We start from the raw sequence: 14,574 nt of genomic DNA on the forward strand, positions 1-14,574 counted from the left end.
GACAAAAAGAAGTAGAAAAAGATGGAAACTGAAAAATATAAATATAAAACATAGAGTTCCGGAGATAAAAAATAATATAAATTCTGGCAAACTACATACGTTAAATTTTTTTAAAAAAGTAGAAACTTAATTGAATAAAAGATAAACATAGAAAAATAATTGAATGAGAATTTTAAATATACAAATCAAATGGTTAATTAACTCAAATTATAAGTTTGTAAAATTTAACTAAAATACATATGTTCCTGTTACTAAATTTTGGATGATTTGTTCATAATAGAATAATTCACATGTAACGAATAATACAGAGTACTTTTGGTTAGATCAAAAGATAAATATTTGGATTATTATAAATTATTTTAGAGTTATATATATATATATATATATATATATATATATATATATATATATATATATATATATATATGGTACTCTTATATATCATTCTCAAAACTAAAAACAAAAAAAAAACCTCCAAAATCTTTCCTCACCTCTCTCATTCCTCTCAATCCTTTATCTTTCATCTCTCTCACTCCGACCTTTTCTATGCTATCTCTACTGTAGCCCCAATTCAAAAAATCATAAATATTTCCATTAAACAATCTTACAAAAAATGATTTCACAAGCATAAAGAATTAGTAATTGACCTGGAAAAAATCAGAAATACTCACTCATTAAATAATTTCTTACAAAAAATAATTTTTTAATGGGTTTTCATTTTATAATTTTTGTCTTATCTAATTTTCACAAGCATAATGACATAAAAGGAATTCGTAATTGGCCTGGAAAATTCAAAAACACTCGATGTTAAACAATTTCTTACAAAAAAATGATTTTATAATGAGTTTTTATTTTATAATTTTTGTGGTATATAATTTTATCTAATTTTCACAAGCATAATGACATCCGAAGGAATTGGTAATTGGCCTGAAGGGTTTTTTTAGAGATGACGATTCAACTTATGAAATTAGAGAGGTTAGTGAAGATGGTGAAATTGAAGAGATCTTGAATGAACTTTTGCTTCAAGATAAATATGTCAATGACTCAACTCTCTACGAAGGCAAATTGTTTAACGACAAGTGTTTCTGATTTTTTGAATTGGGGCTACAGTAGGATGACAGATAAAAAATGTTGGAGTGAGAGAGATGAAAGAGAAAGAGTTGAGAGGAATGAGAGAGGTGAAGGTGAGCAAGGATTTAGGGGGTTTCTTTTTTTCTTTTTAGTTTTGAAAATGAAAATGATTAAAATACCCTTAACCTTAAAACTTAGAATCCATGATATATATATATAAGGGTATTTTTGTCTACTAAAACCCAATACATATTGCTAAAATGTACCAACTGAAAAAACAAACATACACGCGTTAGTAAACCCATATATATATATATATATATATATATATATATATATATATATATATATATATATATATATATATATATATATATATATATATATATATATATATATATATATATATATATATATATATAGGGGTTTGCTAACGCGCGTACGCCTGTTTTTCAGTTGGTACATTTTAGCAATGTGTACCGGGTTTTAATAGACAAAAATATCCTTATATATCATGGATTCTAAGTTTTAAGGTTAAGGGTATTTTAATAATTTTCATTCTCAAAACTTAAAAAAAAAAAAAAGAAACCCCCTAAATCCTTACAAACCTCTCTCATCCCTACTGTAGCCCCAATTGAAAAAAATCAGAAACACATGCCTTTAAAAAATTTTCCTTTGTAAAGAGTTGAGTCATTGACATATTCACCTTCAAGGCAAAGGTTCATTCAAGATCTCTTCAATTTCACCATCTTCACTAACCTCTCTAATTTCATCATCTGTATTTGTTGAATCATCATCTCTAAAAAAACCCTTCAGGCCAATTACCAATTCCTTTGATGTCATTATGCTTGTGAAAATTAGATAAAATTAGATTAGACAAAAATTATAAAATAAAAACTCATTATAAAATCATTTTTTGTAAGAAATTGTTTAACAACGAGTATTTCTGATTTTTTCCAGGTCAATTATCAATTCCTTTATGCTTGTGAAAATTGGATAAAATTAGATAAGACAAAAATTATAAGATGAAAACTCATTATAAAATCATTTTTTTGTAAGATTGTTTAACAGCAAGTGTTTCTGATTTTTTCAATTGGGGCTACAGTAGGGATGACAGAGAAAAGATTGGAGTGAGAAAGAGGGAAGAGAAAGAGTTGAGAGGAATGAGAGAGGTGAGTAAGGGTTTGGGGGATTTCTTTTTTTCCTTTTTTAGTTTTGAGAATGAAAATTATTAAAATACCCTTAACCTTAAAACTTAGAATCCATGATATATAAGGATATTTTTGTCTACTAAAACCCGGTACACATTGCTAAAATGTACCAACTGAAAAACAGGCGTACGCGCGTTAGCAAACCCCTATATATATATATATATATATATATATATATATATATATATATATATATATATATATATATATATATATATATATATATATATATATATATATATATATATATTCCTTCTAACATTGTTTATATTTATTTTAGAGGTCGAAATTTATATTAAAATCAAACATAACGTATCTATCATAATTTGAAAGCTTGATTAAAGGCAGATTAATTTGTCTTTGTCTAATTATATTAATTTGTTTTTGTCTAATTATATTTATTTGGACGGTGTTTTCATTGATCATTTATTACTTTTTTATAATATATGAGTTGGGAGAGGAGTTAGGAAATGATGTGAATTTAATTTTTTCATTAAAAAATAAGTTATAAGATTGGTTTGATAGTGAATGTTAGAAAGAGGAGGGATTGTAGGTTCAATTATTTTACATTGACATGATATTAATATTTATCAAAAAACTAGTCTTATATTTCTAATTATTTTTATTCTATTGGATAAAATTGTGAAACAATTTTTAGAAAAAAAAAATGCTAGGATGTATAATATTTAATTGTGACGGTTTATCTCAAATATAGATTTTATGATTTATAAAATTTTAATTTACTGAAATAAAATTTTTTATTTAATTATTTTGTTTATTGTAGGGTGATGTTTCTCATAAATGTTTATCAGAGTTCATTACTAGAAATAGTGAAATTAAACGTTTAACTTATTACTGCAAAAAAGAAAAATATGGTATTTAATGTTGAGGAATAGTTAGGAGAATGTGAGTTAAATTTGGGAAACTTGTGTAACAAAAAGATGAATATTGATAAGTGTACTCATAAGAGAAAGCAGCAGAACAACTGGATTAAGAAAGTAATCCATGAATTATCCTCATAAGCACTATTATGAGGTTATTATGCCATGATTAGATTAAAAGGTAAAAATCCATCATAGTTTCTGAAAATAGAGAAATTAGACTTTTTGATTGACCTGCATTTATTACGTTTCCTAATTATATATATTTTTAAAAATATGTAATTTCGGACAAAACGATTATTTTTTGAAACAAAAGAATATTAAATATTTAAACAATGGTTTTTTTCTTTTAAACTAGTAACATCGTTAACACTAGTCGATTTATTTGACTATTTTTTCACCACTATCAAATAAAATTTGTGCTCATTTGATTAATAACTTTTGAGTGGTTGATTTTAACATAGAATGTTTAATTGTAAGTGCATTCTATCTCATAATAAATGTAGGTTGACATTAATTGATAATAATTTGTTGATTGTCTTTACTATAAACATTAACTATCCTTACGTAATGACTTGTCCGATATCAATTATAAATATGGACTTTTTTAATTGATATTTCATCTCAATTAAATAGTTTAAAATATTATTTAAGAATTATCATAAGTTTAATATGATAGGATAGTTAAGAAAACATGACATACAAAATTGAAATACAATTATCTAATATAATATAAAATTAAATTTTATATACAAAATTCTAATTCAAAATCATGCATAAAAGATTTTCAAATACAATAAAAAAAACAAATAAGCATTATAATATCTACACATCAACATTATTTTCACTTAAGCCTACTCTAGAGACATGTCATCTCCCTCTGCTCGCACCCAGTAGATAATCATTGCCCAAACAAGTACATCAAGATAACCAAACAAAAAACAGACAAAATAGGGTTAACTAGTAACAAAAGAATAAATCATAGTATAATAACATTTCATGCATACATCTAATTTTATATCAACTAAATCAAACATTCTAATCATGCCAAAGACCTAGATTAGACTATCCAAATTTAGTATGAATGTTGAGTTATGGCGAGCCATGCACTTGTGGTGGCCTCTACTGCTCGATAGAGCCATTTCCAATGAGTTTCACCCTACTACACTCACAAGGTTAGTCTGTATCGCGTCTTAGGCCATACTGGAAGCACCCAGACCAAGACTTCCTACTACTCTCACCACACGTATCAATCCTCTCTGATTGAGAATGAATGATCATTAGAGTGTTATGATAACCCCCAAAATTGAACTTCCTACATTCATACCAACAACACTTTGAAACAACTAACTAATAATTTAACCTTAGAAACTCTTTTCAACCATACTTCAAATATATACATAACCTCAAAAATAAACCATCATGTAATTCAATAGATACTTTTACACAATGCACAAAGCCTTAACATAGTTAAAAGTTACCAAAAAGCAAAAGAAAGAAAACTAAAAACAATTTCTGAACTGGTCGCTCAGCACCCATATTCGCTCAACTAGATATGGTTCTACTCGCTCAACGCCCACACTGGCTAAGCAAACAAAAAACTTTCTCGCTTAGTGGAGACTCTCGCTCATCCACTACTACAACAAACTTCTCCCCAAACTAATTCACTCAGCCCCTTAGCTCCCTCTGTGAAAATTTGCTCAACTAAATATAGTTCTACTCGCTCAGCGAGATTGTAGAATTCTACATATAACAATTCTGCAAAATTTGCACCCCTCAACTTTTCATGACCTACTCTATGCACTTTCACCAACTTCTAACACTCATAAATTGAATTTTAAACTAAAATTGGTCTAACCAAAAGTATATAAACCAACCTAAACTCATTTTGGATTGTTTTACCACAAGATTCCAATCCAAAAATAACCAAAACCTCACTTTAGAAACCAAAAATTAAACTCTACCAGTTCTAGCTCATATTTGAGCAACTTAGGAGTTTGAATAAGTCACATATGACTCAAAGACAAACCCTAACCACTCTAAATTGTCTCAGGACATTTAAATCAAAATTTCACTACTCAAGATCCCCAATTTGCACCTAAAAACCATCCAAAACACCATCAATGGACTATTACATATTTCTAGATCAGATTTCAACTAGTTCACAACTCAAACAAATGTTATAAAGTACCTCAAAACAGACTCTAAAATTTAATTTCCTTTTTTTAACCCTTAACTCAAAACTTCATATACCAAAACCCCCTTTTTAAAGCCAAAACCAAACCTAACCATTCCTTTCTAAAAAAATCAATCAAATAACATCACTAACTTCACAACCATAGAAAATACAACATCAAGATCAATTGCAAACAGATTCATTACATTTTAGAACATTCATCACAACACCAAGTATAAGTAAACTATTTTAAATAATTCAAATCACAATTCCTACAGAAGCATATGCAATTCTAATTTTAACCAAATTCCACACAACCTAACTAAGATCATCAATTTAAAATAACATCAGACAAGGTCACTAGCTTCTCTTATCTTAAGGATAACTACCAAGCTCTAAACATGCACAACCGTTGCTTCAAGCACAAGAAACTCTAGAAACGTTTACAAATCACCAATTTGTGATCGGAATAAGTCCTTAGGACCTTAGATTAACAAATAACTAAAAAAAGGGATTAAAAAACACATATGAGAAGAAGTCACAAGCATGATCTCAACCTAAGAGCGAAAAGAAAAGGAACTGAAACTTACTTGCTCTAGACTAGAAATTGATCGATAAATAATGGAGATTGCACAATTGTGATCTCCTAGGTACTTCCTGATCGTCAAACAGATAATCGAGAAGTTAGAATTTTTAGAGAGAAGGGAGAGAAAACTCGAAGAAAGAGTTTTAGAGAGATGACTAATGTTTTAGATAATGAGGTGACTTTAAGAAATTCTATTTATATTATTGAATTATTTAAAATTAAAGTACTCGGTCTCATTATTTTAAAACACTTATCAACTCTAATACTCTATAAAAGACAAAATTGTAATAATTGATCATAACTCACTCTCAGTATATTTAGGATAAGACTCCAAACTTATTTATTTATTTGTAGTTAACTACAAATAAATAAATAAGTTTGGAGTCTTATCCTAAATATACTGAGAGTGAGTTATGATCAATTATTACAATTTTGTCTTTTATAGAGTAGAATATGGAATAAGGAGTTTTTTTTTTCAAACAACATCAATGTTTCAATTCAAACTCCATCAATACATAGTTAGCATCAATCACATCATATTTATGAGATTTTGTTCATTTTGAAAATTAGAATTTCATCACAATTTTATTCTTACAAACTTTTTAAATGATGGGAAACAATACTATATTATTATAAATTCTAAATTAAAATAAAACAATACTATATTATTATAAATTCTGAATTGTGATTAAATAATTGAATATGATATTTTAATATCTCTTTATGAGATAAATCCATCCGTAGTGTGGACTTGTAACTTTTGCCTCATATGACAAAAGTTAGTGAAGTCTTATTTATTTTATTAAAGTAACATAAATATAAGTATTAATAGGTTCAACCATGTATACATTTTTTAATTTTACTTACTTTAAACATATATTGGAAAATAATATATATATATATATATATATATATATATATATATATTATTTTCCCTACATTGAATTAGTATACATGAAAAGTGAAAGTGTTTGTAGATATAAATATTTCTCTTGTAATTTGAAAAAAAAATTGTCATAGTTAAATTAGAACAATAAAGAGAATGATTGATCATTACAATGGAATGTTTAAAAGATAAATAAATCGTTTGCTCCTTATTTGAGATATAGTTTGATTTGAAGTTTATGCTTTGTGACACTTTCATTATTAAAAGATGTCTTAGAAAATTAAAAAAAAAAATTTAAACTTTCTTAGATTTTGACTTCTAAACAATGGGACTATTAAACATTCTCTATTTTATTTTATTTTCATTTCAAATATTTAAACAATTAAATTACTGAAAACATACTTCCTTCCCGTAGTTAATTATAGTTCCTCATAGTTATTTTCAAATTTAGATGCTAAGCTATTATAAACATATAAAGTTGTTTTACTAATATTTGGAGAATGAAAGGAACTTAATTATTAGGTGCCATGAACTAGGACTCAGTTAAAAGGGTCTAGATTTTTTTACATACTTTAAAAAAATTATATATATTTTTAAAATTTTTTAGTTTATTTTATTTAATTAATTATAATTAAATTCTTTCTTTATAATACAAACAACAGATAATTATAATCAAGAATAGTAACATTATATCAAATCTTAGAATATTAAAATTGTATATATGTTAATAAAAAAGTTATTATTTATTTTAATATCATATCTTTATTCAGAGATATCAAATCCTTTTTACCTATTTTATTGATTTCATTTTTATAATATAAATAAAGTACTCGTGATAACACTCAAAAACGTATTTTCATCTTAATTCAATCACCTTTCTTCTTTTCTCAGTTTAATAATACATAATGATTCATGCCATTCTTTTATTTCAGAAGAAGAGGAAGATATGATTCAAACTTTGGTAGAGTGTACAAAAGGTAATACATGTATTTTTTTTTACTTTTTTATTGTTTGATATTTGAAATGAATGTATTGAAAATTGAAATGACAGATATATGTAAATAAAACCTTACAAAATATATAATAGTATAGAAGATAACTGACAGTTTCATTGGAAATAAAACCTTACAAAATATATAATAGTCAAAGTGTAGACTTTTTTTATGTAATAGTGCTTTGTAATGCATGGAAGAACAATAATATTTGCCTGAATTTTATTTTTGTCAAAATTCAGACTTTGTTTTTTTTTGTTATTTTATTTAATATTTAGGTAGTATACTTTTTTTTTTCTTGCATCCTTACAATTTTACATGTCAATTCTTAATAGGAATAATTGAAAAAAGAGTGGGGATTTGATTTCTAAGTTTCTTTTAAAAAATATTGTTACTCGTAATTGATAAAAGAAAATATGAAAATTTCTTTTTGTGAATAAATCATTTTTAGCCATACTTAGATTGTAGATTTGAACAATAGAAGTAAGAGTAACACATAGATTTAACTGGAAACTTTTGAACATTTGGTTGGGATAATGCTCTTGTAAAATCATCAGATACGTGAATTCTAAGCAAATATAAAAAACAATCCTTCTTTCAATAATTAATTTTATTTTTTGACAATATTAAATGCTAAACATTTTATGTATTATTTAACTATATTATATTAAATATATTGTTGAAAAGTATTAAATGAGTAAACATTAATAAGTAATTTTTAATGATTTACAAACATAATAGTAAATGCTATTACATAAAAGTATTATACTAATATTAAGAAAAAAATTAAATGAAAAGAAATTAAAAAAGTAGAAGTGACAGTCTTATCATAAATCTTGCATTATTTTAAGAGGCGTTACACCGTTTAAGAAAGTTTTTGTTTTTTACCTTCTTAGGAAAAAGTGCAAAAATTATTTAAAACATAAAAAATAGGGTATTTTGTGATTTTCTTTCTTTATCTACCCAATCTTCATTTATAGTATAAAATAATATTCAAATTCACCCTTGCATGCAAATTAAGAATTCTTTTTTCATTTCTTTTTTGCTTTTTATAAAATTTTAAAAAAATATATAAATTGAATATTTTTATTTTATCAATTACAGAGTCATGTTACACATGTTTTTGTTTTATCAACAGACCCCACTGATTGAAATTACCATATTGCCCTTGGGCTCAGTAGTCTTTGGTAACTATCCTGGTGGTGCTACTAGAAAGAGAAAACAACATACGTAACTGTTGTCTGTTTGTCGGTGGGACCCACACGGCTTTCACTACTATATATATTGTCAATGTCTGAAGTAAAACAAGCGAGTTTATACAGAGAAAGAACAGAGAAAAAGACTCTCAAATTTAAGAAGATTTTGAGAGAAAAACTCTGCATGCAATTCAGTGAAGAAAGAGAGGATCAACCAGAGTGACACACATAAACATTGGTTTTCAAAATAGGAATTGGGTTTTGAGTTTTGATCCAAAAGGTTATCTTTTTAATTACTTTATTTATTTCTTTAAGAGAATTATGTGGTTTTGAGGCAACAATTATCCACAAATTACTAATTTTTTTTTCTTCCTTTGAGTCTATGCATGTCAATTCTGCTATTATATCTGTTCACTTGTTATTATTGTGGAATAAAAAAATATTTTTTTTATATTTATTTATTTAACATGTGTTAATGTCATTGAATACTAACATATCATCTAATATTTTCTCTATTATTTTCTTTTCGACAGATCCTATTGAGAAAACGTGCTGAAGGATCTGAAGGTATAATTTTTGATTTTGTACCCAAGTTTATTCCTTTATAGTTCATGTTTTTGCTTTTTTTTTTTTTTGGATTTTAAAAACTTGTATTAGATTTGATGCTATGCATTTGAAAAGAAGTGAATCTTGAATTTGTTTGTAGCTGTACAAAGTCAACTCTCCAAATTGTTGTGTTTGTATGGATTTGGTTTTTGAGACCATTTTGGGTTTTGAAAGAAAAAACAAAAGAATTGTTTTGTCACGTAATTTGTGAAACACATGAAAGAGAAACAATTAAGAGCATTTATTTTTGTTTGTGCCTTTTTATTTTTCTACTTTGATGTGTTATGGCAATTGGAGTTGGTAAAAATAATTTTGTTTTTTTGCAACTGGAATAATTTAATTCTATTGATTAAAAGTCATGCATGGAGTCTCAAGAAGGAAAACATTTTTAACTTTTACTTTTTGTGCATGCGTCAAATCTTTTAACCCGAAGGAGTTTAATGTTGTGAACATGTCAAAAACCAGGTTGAAAAGTTACCTTTACAGAAGTAAGATTAACAATTCTAGAAGCAGTCTAGAGAACACTATAAACAACATTGAGAGTACTTGCATGTTTTTTTCCGAGAGAGTAAACGATTCGTGACCTTTTATAGGGTTTGAGATTGAGGGTTTGTTCAGAAACTACAACTTGAATTGTGGTTGGTGATTGAGTAAGAGTTGTAGTTGATAGTTTTCCGTATAATCACTTTAGACCCAGTTTTTTGTGGTTGATCCACTTCTTTTCTTCTGCATGCATCAACATTTTGAAGAAAAAATTGCTTTATCTTGTATTTATATACTGTGATTCATCTCCCATTTGGTTTAGAGCCTTTTCTGTGTGTCTTGTTTGGATTATGGTTTTGATTTGCTGAACGTCTTCTAACTTTTGTTGTTGTTGTTGTTGGTAATCAGATTATCACTACAACAAGGAGAAATGGAAGGTCGTAATGAAATGGGTATGATGGGAGAGAGTTTTGATACGAGTAATTTGCTGGGGAGGATTAGGGATGATGACTATGAAAGTCGCTCTGAAAGTGATAACTTTGATGGTGGATCTGGTGATGAACAAGATGTTGGCGATGATCAACCACAGAGAAAGAAGAAGAAATATCACAGACACACTCCTCAACAGATTCAGGATCTTGAAGCGTATGCAATTAGGAAATCATTTGTTTCTTGTTTATTTCAAATGTGATTCTTATCATTCGTTAATTTTGCGTTGGTGTTTTTTGTTGTTCATTTGTTTTTGTTTTAGATTCTTTAAGGAGTGTCCTCATCCTGATGAGAAGCAAAGAACCGATCTCAGCAAGAGGCTTGGCTTGGAGAACAAGCAAGTGAAGTTCTGGTTTCAAAATCGACGAACCCAGATGAAAGTAAGTCGAAAGCATTAAAATCACTTGCATATCTTGGTTGTTACATTGAGAATATTGTAGTAAGAGAATCGATTTTGTTGAATCAGACACAATTGGAGAGGCACGAGAACATGGTTCTTAAGCAGGAGAATGACAAGCTTCGAGCTGAGAATGGTGTGATGAAGGAAGCTTTGGCTAATCCTATCTGTAACAACTGTGGTGGTCCAGCGATTCCTGGTCAAATTTCACTGGAGGAGCACCAGACAAGAATTGAAAATGCTCGATTGAAGGATGAACTGAACCGGATCTGTACATTAGCAAACAAGTTCTTGGGCAGGTCCCTTTCATCACTGGCCAGTCCTATGTCTCTGACACCCCCAAATTCTGGCCTTGACCTTGCTATTGGAAGAAATGGAATTGGTGGTTCAAGCAATTTTGGCATGCCCGTGCCAATTGGCTTTGATTTGGGTGATGGAGCTTTAGGCTCTTCACCTGCAATGGCAAGTATGGGTGCTAGAGCACCACTGGGAATGATGGGAAACGAAATCCATCTTGACAGATCTATGCTTATAGATATTGCCATAAATGCTATGGATGAACTGGTTAAGATGGCTCGACAAGATAACCCTCTCTGGATTAAGAGTTCTGATGGTAGGAATGAAGTTCTAAACTGTGATGAATATGCAAGAATGTTTCCTACTTTTGTTGGAACAAAACCTGCTGGATATGTGATTGAAGCTACAAGAGCAACTGGAGTTGTACTAGCCAGCAGCTTGGGCCTTGTGGAAACTTTCATGGATGTGGTATGCTGCCTAATTTCTTAGTGTCAATCAAAGTTTAATTGATTTTGTCGAAAGTTTTGAGCATTTAACTCACTGTATTTGTTTATTTCAACAGGATCGGTGGCAAGAGATGTTTTCATCTATGGTGGCTGGTGCTTGCACTTTGGATGTGTTATCTGGTGGCACAAATGGAACGAGAAATGGAGCTTTGCAACTGGTATATATATATATAGATGTGTGTGTGTGTTTGTGTTTGATCTTTTGCTAGCTTGGCCCAAACTAATTTGGAAATGCTTTTCAGATGTTAGCTGAACTTCAATTGCTTTCCCCACTGGTCCCTACTCGTCAAATGACTTTGCTCAGGTTTTGCAAGCACCATGCTGAAGGTGTATGGGTTGTGGTCGATGTTTCCATTGATATTATGCGTAATGCTTCCAATTCACATCCATCAATGAGTTGCAGGAGGCTTCCTTCTGGTTGTGTTATTCAGGATATGCCCAATGGTTTGTCCAAGGTAAGTGTTAGAAGAGTAAGATATCTTAGGAAATTTATAGTATTTACTAGATTGTTGGTAAGCTAATTCATTGCACTGTTGTAGATTACTTGGGTGGAACATTCCCAGTATGATGAGAGTGTCATCCACCAACTTTGTCGTCCATTGGTTAGTTCTGGTATTGGCTTTGGTGCTCAGAGATGGATTGCATCTCTCCTAAGACAGTGTGAATGCTTGGCAATCCTCATGACTCCTCCTGGTCCATCTGACGACCCTACAGGTATTTCATGTTGTCACTGTCTTAAACATAACCTGTTCACTTTTGATTAATCCGATGAAGTTGAACATAATGGATATCCTTTTATATATATCAGTCCTTAGCCAATCCAATAGGAGAAGCGTGTTGAAGCTGGCTCAGCGCATGAACGAGTATTTCTGCTCAGGGATTTGTGCTTCATCTGCACGCAAGTGGGATGTTCTTCACATCGGTAGTCTTGCTGATGACATGAAAATCATGGCTCGGAAAATTGTGGATGATCCAAATGAGGCTCCTGGCTATGTGTTGAGCGCTTCAACTTGTATCTGGTTGCCAGTGCCTCGTCAAAGGGTGTTTGACTTTTTACGTAATGAACAGCTGCGAGGGGAATGGGACATGTTATCCAAAGGTGGTCCAATGAAGGAGATGCTCCATGTTCCTAAAGGGCAAGATCATGGAAACTGTGTTTCCATTCTTCACGTAAGTGCCTTCAACAATCTTTATGTGTTTGAAGAAAGATTGTTGTTATAATGTATTGTTTTGTTTGCAGTATGCTAATAATGAGGGGAACGTGCTGTATCTGCAAGAGTCATGGACCGATGCATCTGGGTCGATGGTGGTGTACTCTCCAATCAACATGCAGTCTTTGAACATGATGATGATGAACTCTGGAGATTCATCATTTGTCTCTCTTCGTCCGTCAGGATTTGCTATTCTGCCAGATGGCCATTCAAACAACAGTGACAACAATGATGGTGGTGGTGGTAGCTGTTTGCTGACAGTTGGATTACAAATGTTGCAGAATGACAACCCTTCGGCCAAGTTCACATTGGAGTCAGTTCAAACTGTCAATTCCCTCCTTTCATGCACCGTTCAAAAGGTCAAAGAAGCATTGGGAGTTTCCTGAACAGTTTCCTTATAGTTAAAGACTTATTTCTATCTCAAAAACCAAAGAACTTTCTTTTATTTTCTTCTGAAAGAAAACATGGTGCTTGTATTATGGGTGCATGAGTATTGTTCTAGAATAGAGGAAGAACAGGTTGAGTCAAGAACGAACCGACCTGAAAAAAGCAAGCTTTTGCTTTGTTTTGTGGTGGTTCGGGTATTGACTCGTTTACCCTAATTAGTCTTAACTTTTACATATACTCATGAACCCTTTATTTCCATAAAATGTTAGACTTTGTTGTTCGCTGTTAAAACTTTACTTCTTCAGTGTATTTGATATTGCATGTGTTGCTTTGTTATTTTATGTGGTTTATATGATGATACCTAGTTTTGTTCCTTCTTTTTTATATTCTTTTTAAGATGGTAATTTATTGAGATGATTGATTTTTCAAAAAAATCCTATTGAGTTTTGTGAACAACAATGTTGTTCTATGTTGATTGAGGAATAATAACTTGAACAAACAGAATTTCAGACTTTTTGACTTCTTTTTCTTTGCTTTTTCTTTGGCATATATATTCTTTGCTTTTATCTTAACAGTTTTAAATAAATTGATATCCACATTAAAATAATATTTTGAACTTTTCTATGAATTAATATTTTAAACTTTGTGTTTTATTATTTGCATCAGTTTTATTTCATTACCCAAACATTCCAATGTGAACATAATTCTTGCAAGTTTATGCATAGAAACATTATTTATAATGAAATACCCTAAAAGTCTAGTTCTATAAATTGTTGAGTACATTGCGCCTATTATGAATAAACCAGAGATATAATGAAACTATAAAACATACATATTATTTTATATATTATAGTTTGTTTAAGCAGGAAGAAAATATATTTTAGTAGCTGTAATTATGTTTTAAGGGATTGTTAATTATTTTTTGTATTGATATTGTTTCATAAAACTTTATTTATTTTAAAACTGGCATTATCTTATCTAGGCCAGCCACATGATATAGTAACTGCAACAGGTTACAAGATGTTATTTAAATGATTATAAACACAATTAAATGAATGAATACAAGTTTTTATTAGCACATTTTTAATGTAATTGTGAGTGTATTTTCAATTTGAATTTCAATAAAATTTGCATTTGAAAGTTTTTGACTAGTGACTTTACAAGACGCATAAAATTGTAGTTCGGATTTACTGTTGAAA

The 14,574-nt window shown here is 29.5% G+C and overlaps 1 protein-coding gene across 1 annotated transcript; it reads left to right on the top strand.

Moving 5' to 3' along the window:
• The first annotated feature begins 9,133 nt into the window (after window positions 1-9,133).
• Window positions 9,134-13,689, top strand: LOC124834780 (homeobox-leucine zipper protein ROC5-like). The gene is made up of 10 exons (XM_088113808.1): window positions 9,134-9,279; window positions 9,533-9,566; window positions 10,497-10,733; window positions 10,840-10,957; window positions 11,044-11,739; window positions 11,834-11,935; window positions 12,020-12,232; window positions 12,317-12,491; window positions 12,586-12,947; window positions 13,018-13,689. Exons 3-10 carry the CDS (start codon window positions 10,519-10,521, stop codon window positions 13,372-13,374), a joined length of 2,238 nt encoding a protein of 745 aa, XP_087969934.1. The 5' UTR covers window positions 9,134-9,279; window positions 9,533-9,566; window positions 10,497-10,518; the 3' UTR covers window positions 13,375-13,689.
• The last annotated feature ends 885 nt before the right edge of the window (window positions 13,690-14,574 follow it).

This window comes from Vigna umbellata, chromosome 4 (genome assembly GCF_029865625.1).
Source record: "Vigna umbellata cultivar VRB3 chromosome 4, Vumbellata_1.0, whole genome shotgun sequence".
NCBI classification, from domain to species: Eukaryota; Viridiplantae; Streptophyta; class Magnoliopsida; order Fabales; family Fabaceae; genus Vigna; species Vigna umbellata.

Excerpts from the sequence above, each read along its gene's own strand:
- LOC124834780 (XM_088113808.1), top strand. The coding sequence starts at position 10,519 with ATGGAAGGTCGTAATGAAATGGGTATGATGGGAGAGAGTTTTGATACG. Across the intron at positions 10,958-11,043 it reads ATCGACGAACCCAGATGAAA|ACACAATTGGAGAGGCACGA; the intron begins GTAAGTCGAAAG and ends TTGTTGAATCAG. Across the intron at positions 11,740-11,833 it reads TGGAAACTTTCATGGATGTG|GATCGGTGGCAAGAGATGTT; the intron begins GTATGCTGCCTA and ends TTATTTCAACAG.